The sequence below is a fragment of the Athene cunicularia genome, assembly GCF_003259725.1.
Source record: "Athene cunicularia isolate RWA chromosome 4 unlocalized genomic scaffold, athCun1 chr4_part1, whole genome shotgun sequence".
In the NCBI taxonomy this organism is placed as follows: Eukaryota; Metazoa; Chordata; class Aves; order Strigiformes; family Strigidae; genus Athene; species Athene cunicularia.
Window position 1 is genome coordinate 19,809,167 of NW_020799098.1, and position 19,465 is coordinate 19,828,631.

At 38.2% G+C, this 19,465-nt stretch overlaps 1 protein-coding gene across 1 annotated transcript in view; it reads left to right on the plus strand.

Annotated features, from left to right (window-relative positions):
• Positions 1 to 19,465, plus strand: part of STIM2 (stromal interaction molecule 2) — a 34,091-nt gene that overhangs the window by 3,990 nt on the left and 10,636 nt on the right. The window contains exons 3-5 of the mRNA XM_026846946.1: positions 14 to 144; positions 12,762 to 12,876; positions 19,336 to 19,447. Of these exons, the coding sequence (XP_026702747.1) occupies positions 14 to 144; positions 12,762 to 12,876; positions 19,336 to 19,447 (358 nt within the window). The remainder of the gene's footprint in view (positions 1 to 13; positions 145 to 12,761; positions 12,877 to 19,335; positions 19,448 to 19,465) is intronic.

Genomic DNA, 19,465 nt, shown 5'->3' on the forward strand with positions numbered 1-19,465 from the left:
CCCCCCCCTTTAGATCCCTGCAGTTCACTCAGCCCACCGTGCTTTACTGAGGAGGACCGATTCAGCCTAGAAGCTCTCCGCATGATCCATAAGCAAATGGATGATGACAAAGATGGTGGTATTGAAGTAGATGAAAGTGATGAGGTAGGAGTAAAAAGCCTTTACTTGTGCATACTTGAGGTCTGTATTTTTTTCCCTGTCTTATATAGCTGCTCTTTATGTTCCAGCACTTGAGTAGTTGTTGCCATTTTTCTTAATTCAGTCATTGACAGCCAAATATAGAAGGAAAATCTAATTCCTAGAATTGCTTGAAATGGAGTGTTATTGTCCATTGTTCTAGCTTAAAGGAAAGTTTTATATGACTGTGTAAAAACTTTTATTTTTGTGATTAGTGTAAGAGGTAGGCAAATGGTGTTGTTTTAGCTTGCAGTGAGGTGACTATTAAGAGTTGTTGTGATCTGTCACCAGTATTTTGGTTTCTTTGCTACAAGGTTTTCTTGCTTGAGGCATTGCTTAGATCTGTTACAGGCACTTCGCTGTGCAAAACAATACCTGTTACAGACAACAGTCTAGAAAGTGTTCTTACATGTTTTTGCTTACATTTTACAGGCAAGTAGTAAGCACCTCCTGCTGTAGGTTAGTGGTAGATAAAGTCCTATGAACTAAGAAAGGTTATTCAGACCTGCCTGAAGTTTTCTGTGATTGTGCTTGAATGAGTTTGATAGGCAGGCTCCTGATGGTCCTAGCAAAGGAATTGCCCTTGCACTTACTCAACTTTTCCATCAGAATTCTCAAAATTATGGGGTAGCAATGGAAATATCCATGTAGGTCCATCCAATTGGTCTTGCTTTTTTGCTTTCTGGCAGTTGTAAGGTACAGGCTTGAGAAAGGAGGGAGAGTGAAGATGTCTCCTTAACTCTCGTCTCCTGAAAATGAGGGTATTGCCTTGTGTTTCTGAAGCCCATTCTTACTGGAGGTGAGTGGGAGAAAAATCTAGCCCTGATTTCTCTTCCCTTTTTTGTAACATCCCAGGGAAGATTTTTCTTCCTGAATGAGTTAAGTTATGAATTATCATTGTCAGGTTTAATGTAATGCTACTCACTTTTCTGTGTGACTGTACAAGCAGCATCAACAGTGATTGATGCTTGCTTGATATGGGTTTTCTGAAGGAATACAGAACAATGGAGAGAATGGTTCAGAGTAAAATATTGTACCTTTTAACTTCAGAGAAAAAAAAAATCTGCTCTATACCTTAGGGAGTGTCATGGCGAGGTAGTTCAGACACTGGAAACAGTCTATCTCTGTTATCACAGAATGTTTAGTTAATTGTCATTAATGTTTGGTACAGGCACAATGCAGTCTGCAAATCGAAACATTAGTAATGGAGTGTGAGCTTCCTGAGGAGCTTCTCAGCAGTGTGTGATTGTCTTGACTTGTCCTACATTTGTTGTACATAGAAGTTAAGAAAGTTAAAAGAAAATACTGAAATATTTATACATTCAAAACTTTTTATTAGTATTCAAAAGATCTGTCCTGGTTTCCAGCAGACCCATTTTGTATCTGACCTCAAGTTTCTTCCTGTTCCAGAGGAATGTCATAGAATCATAGAACAGTTTGTATTAGAAGGGACATTAGAGATCATCTTGTTCCAACCCTCCTGCCATGAGTAAGGACACCTTCCACTAGACTGGGTTGCTCAAAGCCCCGTCCAACCTGGCCTTGAACACTTCCAGGGAGGGGGCAGCCACAAACTTGCAGCAACCTATTCCAGTGTCTCACCACCCTCACAGTAAAGAATTTCTTCCTTATAACTCATCTAAATCTTTTTAGTTTAAAACCATTAACCCTCATGCTAGCACTACATGCCCTTGTAAAAGTTCCTCTCCAGCTTTCTTGCAGGCCCCCTTTAGGTTGTAGAAGGCTGCTATAAAGTCTTGCCAGAGCCCTTCTCTAAGGTAAACAACTCCAACTCTCTCAGCCTGGCTTCATAGAGGAGGTGCTCCAGCCCCCTGATCATTTCTGTGGCCTCCTTTGGACCTACTTGAGCAGGTCCATGTCCTTCTTACATTGGGGGCCCCAGAGCTGGACACAGTACTGCAGGTGAGGTCTCACAAGAGTGGAGTAGAGGGGAGAATCATCTCTGTAGACCTGCTGGTCACACTGCTTTTGATGCAGCCCAAGATACAGTTGGCTTTTGAACTGCGAGTACACATTTCTGGCTCATAGTCAGTTTTCCATCCACTAATGCTCTCAAGTCCTTCTCTGCAGGGCTGCAATCCACTCATTGCCCAACCTGTATTTGTGCTTGGGATTGCTTCAACGCATGTGCAGGACCTTGCACTTGGCCTTGTTGAACTTCATGAGGTTTGCACAGGCCCACCTCTGAAGTCTGTCCAGGTCCCTCTGGATGGCACATCCCTTCCTTCCAGTGTGTCAACTGCAGCACACAGCTTGGTGTCATCGGCAAACTGATGAGGGTGCACTCATTCCCACTGTCCATGTTGCCAACAAAGATGTTAAACAGCATTGGTCCCAGTACTGACCCTTGAGGAACACCACTCGTCACTGCTCTCCACTTGGACATGGAGCTGTTGACCACAACTCTTTGAGTGTGACCATCCAGCCAATTCCTTATCTACTCAGTGGTCCGTCTGGCAAATCCATGTATCTCCAATTTAGAGACAAGGATGTCGAGATAAACCCAAGCAACAGAAGCTACTCTTAATGACTAAATGACTACTCCTAAAATGACTGAAATTAGAACAGTTCACGAGGGATGCTGTTATACCTGGAGTAATGAGAGATGTGTGAAAGTATGTATGCAGACTGCTACTCACTGTGATTAAAATAACGTCACTGAAATGTAGCCCTCTCTTCTACTAGCTCATTTTTAATTATTGAAGAAATATTTAATAACACCTCTAACTAGCTTTTTTCTGTGTATAGTTTCGATGCAAATCAGAGATGAATATGTAATTGCATAGAGTGCATTCTTCTAAGACATTAAAAGCAAACTTGAAATTAATGAGAAATACAGTTTAATTGCAAGTTCAACTAGTAATGTATATTTGACTGGGTCTTTGCCATAATCTTAAAAGATCTGACATTATAACAACATGCTTACATAGTTACTTGACTAGAGTAGGTTGGAATATATACTAAATATGTCCTAATATATAGTATTTCAAAACCAGATTGATTTTTTTTTTTTTCTGTCACAGTGGGTAATGCTTCTTGTTTTGATTGAGGACTAATATTTTTTTAAAAATTACTGGATGTAAAGCTTACATGAAATATACAGGGCTTTTACTTAACAGCAGGATAATGGATTTCCTGTTTCGTGCTGCATGTTTTTAGCTTGCAAATCTCCTGCAAGAACAGTGTGTTGAGTATGTTGTTATTTGTCAGGAAAAATGTGACAAAGTACAATAACTTTCTGCTGTTTTACCAGCACTAAAACAGTGTTACAAATTACCAGTGTATATTTACACCAAGGAAGGAAGTTCTTGTAAATGAGTTATTTTGAGAGAGGAATGTAACAAGAGCTGAATATATAGAACTACTTATCTTAAGTATTGTAATTTGCTAATTCAGTTGAGAACTCCCAACAGTGATTCCAGACATTTCATCTGCATGCTATTATTTTTCCTTATGTTCCTCATGCCTTCTTTATGTTGTAGCTTGTTTTTCCTCTGTAAAATGAAGTCTTGCATAAAATTGTTCTGTAGAGAATGAGTTTCTCTAGGATATGAGTATTTGAACTGTTAAAAGAAACTCTTTATTTCTTCAGAAACTGTGATTCTGGAAGCCTTTTGGATCTACCTTGTACGGACTGGAAAGAAGCCTGTATTTACCTCATTGAAATTGATGTGGGGAAACTTGATCTAAATTTTTAGCATGGGATTTGTTAGTCATTGAAACACATGAGGGTATACTGGGTCTGGCTGAGCCAGAATTGGTTTTCCCCTACAGCAGCCCTCCTGGCGCTGTGGTTTATGCTGGGAGCTGGCAGGGTGTTGGCAGCACCCTGGGGTTGTGGCCGCTGCTGAGCAGCGCTTACACAGCACCAAGGCTCTTCCCAACATTTCCCCCAGTGGGACGGGGGGGCAAGATCTTGGGACACAGCCAGGACAGCTGCCCTGAACTGACCAAAGGGATATTCCAGACCATGTCCCGTCTGCTCAGTGTAAAGCTGGGAGAAAGGAGGAAGGGGGTGGGGTCACCCTTGGTCCTCCGAGGCAACCACTACGGGTATGGGAGCCCTGCTTCTGAGAAGGCCCCACATCACCCCTTCATGGGAAGGAGAGAATAAATCTGTTTGCTTTTTCTTTTTGCTTCTGCTCATGGACCTTTGCTTTGCTTATATTAAAACTGCTTTTGTTTTACCCACAAGGGTGTTTTTTTTCCCTATCTTATTTTCTTTCCCCTTTTTGCCCCGTTGAGAAAAAAAGGGGGAAGGCAGGAAGTGATAGAGCAACTTGATGGGTACCTGGCATTTAGCCAAGGTCAAACCACCACAGAGGGATTTTTTTGAAGTTTTTTTAAGGAAGATAGAGGGGCTCTACTTTGAACATGGACTGGTTAATAATTTTTTTACTTATTCTTTTGGTCTGTTATGCAAGTTAGACTAGATGATATAACTTAAGAGATTTATAAAGATGAAAAAGCTTCAACTTTTAAATTCAGTATAGTTTTCTAATTCTAGTTATTACAAAATACTTGGAAAAAACAGTTTTTGTCATAGCTACTGATATATTTGAAATTTTTTCTACATTCAGAATTCATGTAATCTTCTAGTACTTGCCCTTAATTTTCAGTGTAGAATTAAGTACTTCAAAACAAGAAGCCAAATCGAAGAAAAAAAGAATGGTTTAGATAATAAATTTGTGTTGTACTTTAGAGTATGCTTTACGGTGCAGTTGCTAATTTCTGTAAAGTAGGCTATCACACTGTGAGAACAGAGTGATAAAGTAGTCTATCACACTGGGGAAAGACTATGGTACAGTAGAGAAGCAGAAAAAGGAAGGATGTGGAAAAAGCTATACTTACTGTTAGGGCAAGCTAATATGACTTTTTAAATCAAATCTAGCTCCTCCTATTATTACTTTATTATCGACATATAAATGATTGCAACTGTTTAAACTGGTTTAAAGAGGTAGGCTGTAAAAGAGTAACTAAGAGGGAGAATGTATTACTAACTGAGGTTTTAGTCATGTTTGTGGGAGGCTGTCTCCCTCAGGAAGCATCTGTTGCACCACGTGTACATGATTCGTTTTAATGATGAAGAGGCACAAGCAGTAAGACAGATTTATCATATGTTCACTGTTTATGTAGGTTTTTCCCGTTTCCAAAGAATCTCTCTCTATATGTCGATCCTACATCAAGTAATTTCTTTAAGGAATCTCTCTAGTAGTAGAATAAGTTGATGGTTTTGAAATAGTAATATCTTACTGTGTGTCTAATGTCACACAAAGTGACTGGCACAAATTTACAGCTTTATGGGGGATCTTTGGCTAGATCAGTTAATATCTTGAGTTTTCTTATGAGTGCACTTGCATAATTACTTAACAAAAGAAACCCAACAAGTGCCACACAAAACCACTAAAAAAAAAAAGACAAAAACAAGTGTGGGGAAAACTGCAGTACTGAAAGCATGAAGCAATTGGAGAATGGCTTTTAACAGTATGGTCAAAGAAGATGGAACCTCAGGAGTGTTATGCAGAAATGCCTGACTTGAAATGTCCAGAGTCAAAAATCAAAAAGAATCTAGCTTAGTGGCCTAAAACAGGGAGGATAGTTGTCTTCTATAAAGCGACTGAAGCAGGAAAAAGTAGCTAGTGTGATCTGATCAGGAATATAAATAATAATATAGCACTTCGACTATAGTAACTTTGACAGAGGAAGAATATTTGACAGCCCATGATCTTCCTTTGAAGTGACCATTTCTGAATGGATGGGCTCTGTGAAGCTATTGATTGAGGACTTGTCATGTTTGCATCCAAGAAGCACATAATTTGAGAGCTGGAACAAACATAATGTCTTGAGAAGGTGTGTTGTGTTATTTGAGAGAAGATCAAGAGGTGGAGTCTAAAAAAGAAAAAAAGTGAAATACAGAATCCAGAAGGAAATAAAAGTGCAGTTGATAGAGGTTGAGTGTAAACAACTCAGTTAAAAATAAATTAATTAGAACTAAGGTGAGTTCAGAAACATATGCTTCAGTATACCCTCCTTTTACTGCTAACTTCTGATTAAAGGTTTTATAATAAAGGAGAACCAGTCCATGGTCTTACTACTTTTTATTATGTAATTAATTTCTTAGTGATATTTGTGATTGTTCATGCCTCCTTTCTTTTAGCAATTAAAATGGTACATGCTTCTATACATCACAATCTATTTTAAAAGCATGCCAAATTAAAATACTGTGTATTAGTATTACTATTTTAGGAGAATCTGGAGAAATAAAATTTAATATGTCACTTTTCAATGTGAAATTATTTTCTGAATTGCAGCTGAAATAGAGCTGGCTATTCATGTAAAGATGATATAAAAAAAAAATGAGTGAAGCATGATTTACTAGTTTGGACCAGAGACCTGTTCATTTCAGTAATCTGTTCTGGACAGTAGTGAGTACTAAATGCTTTGAGGAAAATGGCCAGAAATTTCATGACAGGAAATCCTGAAGAACTAGATGCCAAGATAGTGTGGTACTCTTATTTTAAGTTATGTATTTTGGATATTAGGAGTGTGAGGTCTGAGGTGGAAAAACAGTTTTGGAATTTAACAAACTCAGAATGACTTCAAGAATACAGAAAGAATATTCACTTAAACAAAAGCAAATTTATGCTCGGAATTTGTTTTCCTTTTGGTTGTTACCTCTTGGAGGGAGTAATGATTTAGAGGAAGATTTTGGAAGGAGGGGAAATATCTGTGTGAAACAGATGTTAAAAAATAATGGATGTCAGTTCAAAAGCTTGATCACCATTTAGTGCATCTTGGGACCTTGTTAAACTTCAGGAGCCTCCCCCAGGTGTTAAAATTTCAGCTGGGAGAGGTTCTGCTATAGACTGAGCTCTTGCTTCATTTTCTTGTCTGAAGATATACACTCATGAAAATGTTAAATGTCCTTTAAAGTTCTCTGAATATTCTGGTTTCATCCTTATAATTTATATAATAAACTGGTGTTCATATTTGTGTAAGCTAGTTTATACTTGTCAACTGGTTAGGCAAAATTCTGCATAGTAGAGAAATACCTGCTGCAGGGGGTTCAGAAACTGAAAACATTCTGTTTTGCATAATACTGGGATGGCTTCTGAGTGTGTTTTACATCTCATTATGCAAGAACATTCTGTTATAAACATTATTTTGAGCTTCCTGACCAGTGTAGCAAGCCTTTTCCCCCAAAACTATTGGGTTATTTTGATTCCCTTAGTTTATCATAGGTTTGTTAATAGAGGCGGTTTTTGCATTGGATTTTATCATCCAACTGCTAATGTGTTTGTCCCTAGGCAGAGGATCTTTCAGCCTCCTGAAGTTTTGTAAGCAGCTCTGAGCCATGTCTACAGAATCTGTTTTTTCAGAGCAGGTTAGGAGCCAGCTCTTGTCTGAATACATGACTGTTAGTATAGGTCTGTGCCCATGCAAAGAAGTCCTGGAGAGAGACAACATGCATTATCATGGGTATGGTTGCATAGAAACCTGCTTGAACGTGATTTGGATCATACCTACCTCATGCCTTGCCTCCTTGGAGGTACTTAAGCTAATATGTAGCTGTAGGCAACTAGTTTATGTAGCACTTCATGCACGTAGTCCTGCTACAATGAAATTCCCCCCTTGGAAATCCTAACTTTGAAGAGATTGCAAAGTTTACTTTGTAGTAGAGTGGCTACAATTTTGTGTTGAGCTGCTATAATATTTTTCTAATAGAATTTGTAGGTTACTTAAGATACACTTGGTAATATTTTTCACAGCTATGTTCTATGTTTCTCTAGTAATGTTTTTATTATGCTTAAATACACTTTTTAATTTTACTGTATAGCATTTTTAGAAGCCATTTCTATAGGATAGGCAGTTGTGAATGCTGTCATACCCGAATCATAGTATGATGCTTTTTAAAAGCACTCTTATCATAACTTAGTAAGTCTGGTAGCAGTAGATGGGAAGGAATGTGCTAAAAGTCTGTCTGACAGTGACCAGCTGTATCTGAAGGTAGGGTTATAGGAAAACTGAAATTGTAACTTTTGCAAGTTTTCTTTTGAAGGAGTAAAACTGAAGGAAATAACACTGTTTAAGGAATAAATGCTCAAGGAAGACAGTAATGCTTAGCTAGCAGATGTTAGTAGTTGCTCTTAAAGTAAACTTCTCAGTTAGAGGGTCTGTTTTAAGTTGGTGAAACTGAAAATCATAAACTTGAGCTTTCACCCAGAACAAAATATAAACATAGCATGTGAGTACTTCCTTCTGCAGTTAGTGAGTATGGTTAATTTTACTTTTCCAATGGCATTTGCAAAAGTATACAATTGTCCCTTTCCTCTTCAAGGAACAAGCATCTCTTGTGACTTCCATATTTTAACATATATTAACTTTTTATTTTGTTGCATGGGACTTCAGTTTGTAAGGGCTATCTCCATGTCAAACCAGTATTGCATTTTGGTGAGTCTTTTTGACTCTTTTGGAAGGGTTGGATTTTTCTGTTTGTTTTTGGTGGTTCTTGCTTCAGGTTAGTTTTTGCTTATGAATTGACTGGATTTCGGAAAATGTTATGGTACTAAAGGCTTTCTGAAGAGAAAGGAGGGTTGTGGCATATCTGACCTTGTAACTTTTTGCAGGGCTTCACAAGTTTGGTCCCCTCCAGGGAGGTGAAAGTTGCCTTTGCACCTATTACACTGCTGAAGGATGGCTTTAGGATGTGAATCTTTGTAGAGGCACAGTTGTTGTGATACTTTCAGGATCAAAACTCTGGTTTCGAGTCTAGGTGTGGTGTTTTTTTACTCTTTACTTGTTTTTGAATTAACTACTTTGACAAATGATTTTTTTGTTTCACACAGAGTTTTTAGGTAACTAATCTGCTGCTTTCTTGGTTTCAACTTTGTAGTCTTAAAAGGCCTTCTCCCTCTTGAGTAATTATGTTGGCTAAAATAATCCTTAGATGTTTTTTGTTAGAGCTTATTCTTTTAACCTCCCTATTTAGAGTTATTTTTCTAACCTTTTCTTTGTATACTTAATGACCAGGGCAACAGAAGAGAGATTAGCTGCCATGGCAAGGAACAGAAAAATCCTCCCTTTTTACCAGAGTTGTTCTGTTTTTATGGCTTGCTTCAATTTAGGACACAATTCCTTTTCTTAAAGGAGAACTTCCATGTTAGGCTAATTTTGAAATGATCTTTTAAACAAAAAAAAAAGATGTTTGTCATATATCTCTTCATTGGTAAATACATTCATTCTTTGAAACGTGATGGCTTCTTTCTAGCTATGCACAATAATTTACAGGTGTGACCATCCAGTGTTTAGAGAAACTTGTTGAGGAAGTCATCACGGTTATTCTCACAGCATCTGGGAGCAGTATAGATATGATTGAACAGAAGAGGAGCTCTTTTCTTCAAGAAATTCTCATAAGTGCATAATCTTCCCCCTGAGGAATAACTGTGTAGTGATTTCTAAATGCAAATTGCTTACAAGTTTATGTGTTGACAGTCCCTTTTATAGAAAGGACTTAGCCAAATACTCTAAACAGCCTCTGTATAAACCATATCTTTTCTGCCGTCATCCTTGTCTCCTGGGAAATCTGTTGCTTTGAACTTGTGTTCGTTTTCTGTATTTGTGATGAAATTTGAAATATTTTCCCTCTCGTTAGCATAGCTGATTGTGTCCCAGCAGTGTGTCGAGAACGTGAATTCATATGTTAACTCTTGCTCCCTCTGCGGGCTCTGTGGAAGAACAACACGAAATGGAGTGAATTTTCCATAAGCTGCTTGTTTGCATTGCTTATCAGGGTGCCAAGGTAACCTGTGTCTGTCCCATTTTTAAAATCACAATGCTCCCTTATAGTACATTATAGTGCTTTAGGGTGAGATGTAACACATTGAAGCGTTTGTTTATCAGCTGGCATCTTCCTACCCCTGTATGTAGTATTTTTAACAGAAATTCAGGTTTTCCTTGACAACACCTGTAACTGTTCAGATGCTCTCATCCTATTTTACAGCCTTTGCTGACAACTAGCAGTAAACATAAAAGCAAGGTAGGAACAAAACTGATCTGAGATATGAATTTTAACTGAAAAGGTGCAAAATGTGCTGAAGCTTTTACATACAGCATATATTCCATTCTGTTCCTCTTCAGAAACTTGATAGGCTGATGATGTTTGTTTTTAAAACAAATGTCTATGCCTGACACATGTAGTCTTCAAGGTCAGTGCATCACCAGTCACTAGAAGGCTGAAAAGTGAGTGTTAACATTTACCTTAACCTCCCATATGAAGGGAGTTAGCCTTTACAGGGAGGGTCCTATAATATGTTTTTCACTTTCTTTTTAGTATGGTTTTCACAAGTTCTCAAAAGACATGTTGAGAATGACGGTAGTAGTAGGTACTCCCAGTCTGAAGGGGAAAGGTGAGGAGGGCAAACATCAGTTCTTTCCTGCTGCTGCAGTTGTGAGACTGACTGCTTTAATCTGGAAAGGTTTAGAGACATTAGTGAATAAGAAGACTTTTTGTTTTCTTACTGTTTGATTCATTTTCTTTAGTTTACCCTTTAATAAAAATGGAGTGGGAACGAGTAAGATAATCCGCCTTTGATTGCATGTTGCGAGTTAGCTGTGGAAATTGGCAGCTTCATTAGTTGTGCCAATTTGGGAAGTACTCAGTTCACACTTGGACTATGGAATATGCAACAGAGATTATGCAGCAGATATTTTTACATTTGCATATAGTACAACAATCAGTCCCTTTCTGTGGTTATTGTACCTTTTTACAGTTGCTGGTCCATGGTGTTTCAGAAGTTCTGTAATTGCCTCCTGCTCAAGTAGGCTATTTTCAGTTGTTCTCATACATTTCATAAATTTGTCCTATATTTCTCATGTATATAAATGTGTATGTGTGTATTTATGCATTTCTCATATACACAGGGAAGATGATTTAAAAGTGCTTATGCGGTTTGTATGGGCTAAATGGAACTATTTTAGGAGTCGGTAAGCTTTATAAAGCTAATGTCCGACAATCAAAAAGGTTTTGAAATGGTAGAAGAACAAGAGAGGGTTTGCATCCAATCTGGTTTTGGAACCAAAATACATATATGGCTTTGATTGGCCTAGGGAATGAAACTAGTACTTTATCCCAAGACTAGCAGAGGAGAAACTTGAATCCCTTCCTATATTTTTAGGTTCCCTTACTTCCTAGTAAGAGCAAGAGGAAATGAATAGGTATTAGCTTTTCCTTGCATATTTCTACTATCATACACTATCTCTTTTTATTAAGAATTAGTATTATGGTTGCACAATGACTACTTTTCAATCTTTCCTGCTGTGTCTTGAATGATATAATAATCTCTACATTTGTTAGAAATGGGGCCTATGTGGGAAGCTCTGCATATAAATTATTACCAGGACTAAATTTTAAGAAGTGGTGTACTCTGCAGTGCATTGCTAGCTTGGCCTTCTTCCTTATCCCTGCTTGAAGTGGTGATGACATATGACCAGCCACATGAAAAGATGTTTTTTGAGTTAGCTGTCATAGCTGTTTCTATAGCTGTTTTTATTTGAGCAGCTTTATCCTTCAGGAACTTAAGCAAGCAATCTACTGTGGAAGATTACTTAGCTCTTGTGTTAAGTTTTCTAGTTCTGATACTGAGGTCTCCACCCGCAGAGGCTGCTCATGCTGTGCCTTTTGGGGACTGATATCTGTGGAAGGTTTCCACTATTAATGGGAGGTGGCTTGCTAACCAGTATTCCAACTTTTCTAGGCCAGTGTGAAATAAAAATAAAATGGCTTTTATAGTTCTCTGCTTTTGTTCTTGTATGTATTTGGACAATCTGTTTGTAATGACTTGTGAAATACTGATTCAACGCTGCTGTGTATGACATGATTGCAGGATCTTCCTTTATATCATGTTTACTAAAAGACAAGGCGTGGTGTTTTGACATAGGCTTCCTGTTAATTACTGAGAATGAAACAGCTTTGTGTAATACTTCTGTGCTTGGAGTGTAACCACTGAGGAAAGATTAGCAAGAATAAAATTAGCCCTAAGATAACTTGGTTTTTAATTTGATAAAACAGTAGTCAAATTTTCGTTGTCTTGTCAAACAAAAATTTAATAATACTTAGTCAACACCTTTCTCTTATCCCTCAAGCAGTTGCATTTAAGTGGTATAACAGGAGTCTGGTACTACTCACCAATAAAGGACTGACACATTTTCAAACCTTCCATGGTCTTCAAATAGATGAAATTGGTTAAATATCTTCAGAATAGAGAAGTAGGTAGTATGATTTGCGTGCTGCATTCTCGTGATCACTGTAAATCTAAGGCATATTAACAATATTGTTAAACTTAGTGTACTAGCACCTTCAGTTTTTCTAGGATTTAATCATTGTGAAAATCAAATCCTATAAGTGTTTAATTTGCTTTCTGAGTCTTTGATATAGTCAACTTACATGAATTATGTTCTGCTTGCATGAGGAAGAGTCTGTAAAGATTATTCTCTGCCTAATTTCCTTGTGATTTCTGTTTAGAAATTGTTTTGGCATTTAAGATGATGTTTTCCCTTTTCTTCAGTTTCTAAGGGAAGATATGCAATACAAGGATGCCTCTAATAAACATAGTCATCTGCACAGAGAAGACAAACATATCACCATTGAGGATCTGTGGAAACGCTGGAAAACATCTGAAGGTAGGTGAAGGAGCATAGCTAAAAAGGATGGTGGTTATTGAAATAGAAGTAATTCAACAATTTTTCCACCAAGTAGTTTAGAGTAGTAAATGGATGGCCTCTTAAAGCATCTTCAGGAATCTGTTTTGATGCTGCTATTTATAGGTGTATGTAAACCTGACTAAAAAGTCATTCAGTCCAGCTAGTGTTAATTTCTTTGAGAAATCCAGAATGTTAGTATTAGGAGAAAAATGCTTAACTTTTTTTTTTTTTTCTCCACACCATTCTGAAGGTGTTGTGCTATACTAAGCTTATAGAGATCTGAAAGTTGGTATTAGTCAAACAGCTAAAAGCGCAAGCAAAAGAGGAATGAAAGTAGGAACATGCCATTGGTTCACTGCTAATGTTACTTAAGTGCAGACTGAGGTAACACATTAAGTGCTTGATGTGTAGTAAATACATTTTAACCAGCAATGTTTAGCTTGATCTCTTCAAATATTCTGTAAATACTTATAGAGATGTTGTTCAATGAAAGTATTGCAACTAAGTTATCAGGTAGAATGATCTCTATGGTTGATCGTCTAACTTGTGAGTAACTCTTCAGAAATGTAGGTTGTAGTGATATCAGAAATATCTAATTTGTTTATTGTTCCAGGTTTCTGGAATGTAGCGATCAGTGTGAGTAAGACTTAAAAGATTTTGAGAGGACTGTTTGGTCTTACTGTGTCTGCTTATAATGGCTTTACTGTGTATCCTCTTGGGGAACTAAAGTTGCACCATGGAGAGGCCCTTAGAATGAGGCACCCAAGCAATGGTAACAGTGTTGTTGTGTCTGTTAGAAAGCATGAAGCCCCTCAAATAATAAACTACTTTCATTTAATATTAGGTAAAATGAAAAATACTGTTTCTCCTTTCTAGATGTTTTAGAAATTTGGATTTGTTTCTTATGTGCTGCTAGTTTATAGTGCCAGTTTAATGCAATTTGACAGTATTAAACAAGAAGGTGGAAGGTAGTGTAAATGATGATATCAGTAATTTGAAACTTCGTTAAGTAGTCTCTTGAGGTATCTGTGTGAGAATTACAAGCTCTAAATAGGACCCTTGACTATGCCCATTAATGCTTATGCAGAAACATCTTCTGGATCAATTGCTGCTTAGTTTATGCTGAGTAGAATTGCTATTTCTTCCCATAAAGCTTGCTTTATGTGGAAGTTTGTATTAAGTAATTGTCAAATAGCTTAAAGTTGCTTTCTGTTTACGATACTAGTGATGTGAGACAGATAAGATTTGAGGGAGGAAAGTGAAAACATGGTTTATAGTATACTAAGTGCACTGTTGCGGTTTGGTGTCTCTTTTCAGGCTTAAGAAAAATAGAGGTTATTTTTAAGTACTTGCTTGAGAAGGATGTTGTAACAGTGAGTGGAACCCTGAGAATTGGCTCCATTCAAAGCTCTAAAAATTGCCTAATTAAAAAAAAGAAGCTTCAGAATATTGTTTTTTAATGTTTCTGTCACTGGGCAGGCTTTTGGTATCACCACCTGGTGCAGAATCCTTAAGGCATAGTCTGTTCTGGTGCAAATTGAAGGAATTTCAAGGTTGCTATAGGTTTTACCTGCATGGAAGGAATCGTATTACAGTTTAAATCAGCATCTAGCCTATTGTTGCTGCATTGCCACATAGTTTCAATGAGTCCTTTAGTAAAAAACAAGATTTACTTAGTTTAGTTGATGCTTTTAGTTTATGCTTTTTGTGACCATTTATATTTTCAGATGTCATTTAGAGAAATGGCTAGGAACTAGCATACCTGTTTAAAGCATTAGGAAAAAAAAAAAAATCTGCTTTCTGAAAGTCTCTGACCTCTGTTATTGTGTGTGTCCTTTAAATGTAGATGCCAGTATATGCTTGTTGTATGGTATTTGCTTTGTTTATCACCTTTTCTTCCTAAATAAGCAGTATTTGTACATATATAGAGTCTTTCAGCTCTTCTAAAGTATCAAGCTTAGTAGTTATTGTTGTATCTTCAGTACTTTTTCTACAAAGGCCTTGAAGAGGTGGTAGTTGTGAATGCAGCAAAGGGGACAGATGAACATTTGTTTTATGTCTGAATACCAGTCTTGGAACAATTATCTTTGGAAGTTCTGTGTCTTAAGGATTTCTTCCTTCCCCTTTTTTTTCCCCTCTAATGGGCTATGATCATATGAATTTGCTGTCTGAATAGAGATGTGTAGGTATTTAGTCTCAATAGTAAGGGAGTCTGTAAAATCAGTGCAGGAGCCTTCAGCTTGGTAGTTCTCTGTCTTGTCTTGGTGAATAGGTAGGCTGCTTCATTCTTGGTGCTGTACCATTGTCTCTTGGGACTTGATTTTGTAGCAAAGTAAAACTGTTGTGGTCAAACCTAGAGCTCATGATTGGTTTACTATTTTAGACTAATCTAAATCCTACCAAAACCTAGTTTTTACAAACTGCCTTCAAAAAAAAGTACTTTTTTCTCTACCATCATGGCATGTTTGACCTTTAATGTATAGTATGTCATGTAGACTGACCTATAATCAAAAAAAGCTTCTCCTCTGCCTTGTGTGTATTTTTTTTCTTTAACTTTTTTCCATCTCTCTGGAAAGTAGAAGGTGACCTGAGGTCTGGTATTTTATTTATTTATTAGAGGGGAAAAAAGACAAAAAATTACTTTATGTTTGTATGTGTGATCATCTGTTGTATTCTGAGGTGATGTTGCACAAGTGTTCTTGCAGCAACTGGGACTAAACTGCACACCACAAAGATGCTATTGTTGCCTTGCATTTTCTTAATCATTTGCTCTCTCGGGTTTTAAAAATCCAGAGATTGGAAATGCATGCAAGCAGGGTTTAGCTAAGGGTGAGTTACATAATGCTGCATGGTGTTCCAGGCAGGAGCAGAAGACTGGCCCTTCTGTGTGAGAGGAAACAAGAATTATAATGTTAAATTGCTGAAAAGGTAGTCAGGGTCACTCCTCTCTTCTCCTTTTTTGTGCCATTTAAAAACCTACAGGTGGCAGCATATTTTATGCTGATGTTGCTGCTGAAGATCCTGCTAAAACAAAACTAACTTTTGAATCCTTGTGTGTGCTGGATACAGAGCAGTCGTGTTTTTTTCTATACTGCCTGGTCAGCCTGTTCTCAACTTTAAGCCTAATAAATGGCTGTCAATCACTCCTTGCCTTGAAATATTCTTATCAAATGTAATTTGATTTCTGAAAGGAATAGGAGGCCCATAGGACTACTGAGGCTGACACTGTAATGTTGTATTTCATGCCTCCCTGCCCTGAAATACTGTGCTACATGATAAATTTAACAAGAAAAAATGGTATATACTCTGATCTTCTAACCAGCAGTTAACATGGGTTAGCAAGGAGCAACTTTAAAATAATAAATCCGATCTCTTATTCACAAAACCATTAAAGAATCTTTGCAATGTGAAAATTATATGTTTAGAAACAAAGCCCAGACATTTTGCATAAAAGCTTAGAGTAATATGACAAAACTGAGTCGTCTGCAAGATCAGTACCTGGAAAACAGTTTGTAGCTCAAAAGCAGAGGAGGAAATGGGACAGCATACATGAAAGGAGGTGTAGCCATTAATATGGATAAAATACAAATACATTGTGCTTGGTTTATTTTTTAAAAGCTATAAATGGGTCTGTGAAATGTGTTTTGTCTCTGATTACCTGGAACGGTGAAACTCTGCAATGTTAAAGCTAATTTTCCAGCTACTATAGTGTAGGCAAGAGACCTAGAAGTCTGTATTTCACTTTCAGTGTATTTCACTTTCAGTGCAAACTGAAATAGGAATTTGAACTCATAAAAATTTCCATTGCCTGCAGCTTACCTGTCAAGATTTCAGCAGCTCTTTCTGAAGGATTGTTGTTCAGATTCACCCCTGAGTATGTGTACTTGTGATAAGAATTCTAGAGAAATCTCGGCATTGTCACATGCAAGTAGTTTTAGGTATCAGGCCGGGGGGAAATTTGTTCATGCAAAGATATATCTGTCCGGAATGAGGCTGTCACTTTTATTTCTTTCATGTGCAGACTTCATAATGGAGAGAACAAATTTAGTTATCACAGAAACATAGAATAGTTTGGGTTGGAAGCGATGGTAAAGATCACCTAGTTCTAACCCCCCCTGCTATAGGCAGGGACACCTTCCACTAGGTCAAGTTGCTCACAGCCCTGTTCAACCTGCCCTTGAACACTTCCAGGGAGGGGGCAGCCACAACTTCTCTGGGCAACCTGTGCCAGTGTCTCACCACCCTCACAGTAAAGAATTTCTTCCTCATATCTCATCTAAATCTACCCTCTTTCAGTATAAAACCATTACCCCTTGTCCTGTCACTATACTCCCTGTTTAAGAGTCCCTCCCCATCTTTCCTGTAGGCCTGCTTTAAGTACTGGAAGGGTGCTATAGAGTCTCTCCAGAGCCTTCTCTTCTCTAAGGTCAACAACTCCAAATCTCTGAGCCTAAAGAAGGTTTTCCAGCCCTCTGATTGTCTTTTTGGCCTCCTCTGGACCCACTTGAGCAGGTCCATGCCCTTCTTATGTTGGGGGCCCCAGAGCTGGACACAGTACTGCAGGTGGGGTCTCATGAGAGTGGAGTAGAGGGGAGAATCATCTCTGTAGAACTGCTGGTCACACTGCTTTCGATGCAGCCCAAGATACAGTTGGCTTTCTGAACTGCGAGTGCACATTTCTGGCTCATAGTCAGTTTTCCATCCACTAATGCTCTCAAGTCCTCCTCTGCAGGGCTGCTCTCAATCCACTCATTGCCCAACCTGTATTTGTGCTTGGGATTGCCCTGTCCCATGTGCAGCACCTTGCAGTTGGCCTTGATGAGGTTTGCATGGGCCCACCTCTGAAGTCTGTCCAGGTCCCTCTGGATGGCACATCCCTTCCCTCCAGTGTGTCAACCGCAGCACACAGTTTGGTGTCATTGGCAAACTGCTGAGGATGCACTCATTCCCACTGTCCATGTTGCCAACAAAGATGTTAAACAGCGTTGGTCCCAGTACCATCCCCTGAGGAACACCACTTGTCATTGCTCTCCACTTGGACATTGAGCCATTGACCACAATTCTTTGAGTGTGACCATCCAGCCAATTCCTTATCCACTGAGTGGTCCATCTCTCCAATTTGGAGACAAGGATGTCATGCAGGATGTTGTCACATCCTGCTTTGTATAAATCCAGGTAGATGATGTCAGTTGCTCTTCTCTTATCTACTAGTGCTGTAACCCTGTCATAGAAGGCCACCAGATTTATTAGACATGATTTGCCCTTCGTGAAGACATTTTGGCTGTCAGTAATAGCCTCCTATTTTCCATGTGCCCTAGCATAGTTTCCAGGAGGATTTGCTCCATAACCTTGCTGGGCACAGAGGTGAGACCACCTGGCCTGTAGGTTCCTGGGTTGTTGTCTCTTCCATTTTTAAAAATGGGGTTGTATTTTCCCCTTTTCCAGTCAGTGGGAACTTCACTGGACTGCCATGACTTCTCAAGTATGATGGCTAGCAACTTTATCCTCCAGTTTCCTGAGGACCCATGGGTGTATCTCATCAGGTCCCATGGACTTGTTCACCTTCAGATTCCTTAGACAGTTTTGAATCTCATCTTTTACAGTGGGCAATTCTTCATTCTCCCAGTCCCCACCTTTACTTCCTATGTCTTAGGTGGTGTGGCTGGAGCACTTGCTGATGAAGACTGAGGGGAAAAAAAAGTCATTGAGTACTTTGAGTATTTGCTTATTGTCTTAATGCATCTGTAACTATGAAGGGTTATGTAGACTACTGTTGTTATACAGGAAAATTGTTAATTATTGTCTAGATATTTAAATAATTTTGCTTAGTGGAAATATTATTGCTTGTAATACAGCTGTTTTGGACATATTTGAGAGAGATTTAATTGTTTTCCTGTTAATTTTTTTCTGTCTTTCAATCTTCTCTCCTCTTCTCTGTTCCCATTTTGTGGATAGTAGGCATGAGCCTCTATGAAGATTCTTGTGAAAACAAGTTTTTAAGCCATCGTCCTGGGAAAGATCTTGATACATTGCCTTAAATGGCTACTTCACCTGATGACATGTGTTTAGTTCTGCAAGGGTAGCAAGGACAAAACGATTGAGGCAGATACCAGCTTAAGTAGATAAAAGTCATAAGATGCTGTCCGGATTTAAACCAAAGCAAAACACTAAATTATTATGTGGAATTTTTAATAAAAACATGTTTCTGTTTGTTCCATGCTTGTTTGTTTATAGTTTGCCTAAGCTTTCTCTGAGAAGCATATAATGAAAAAGGCAAAGTGCCAGAAACACCTTGGTGAATGTTAATGCTAATTCTTCTGCAATTATATTTGGCAAAATCCTCTTGCTGTAACCTGCTGCTTTATTGCTTGTCTTCTATGTCTTGCTATTGATTTTTTTTAAAAAATGGAAGGTAATTCAGCTGACTTTTTCTTCCAGTTCATAACTGGACTCAGGAGGACACTCTTCAGTGGCTGTCAGAATTTGTTGAACTGCCCCAATATGAAAAGAATTTTAGAGACAGCAATGTCAATGGAACAACACTTCCCAGGTGAGTGTTTCTTCTGGA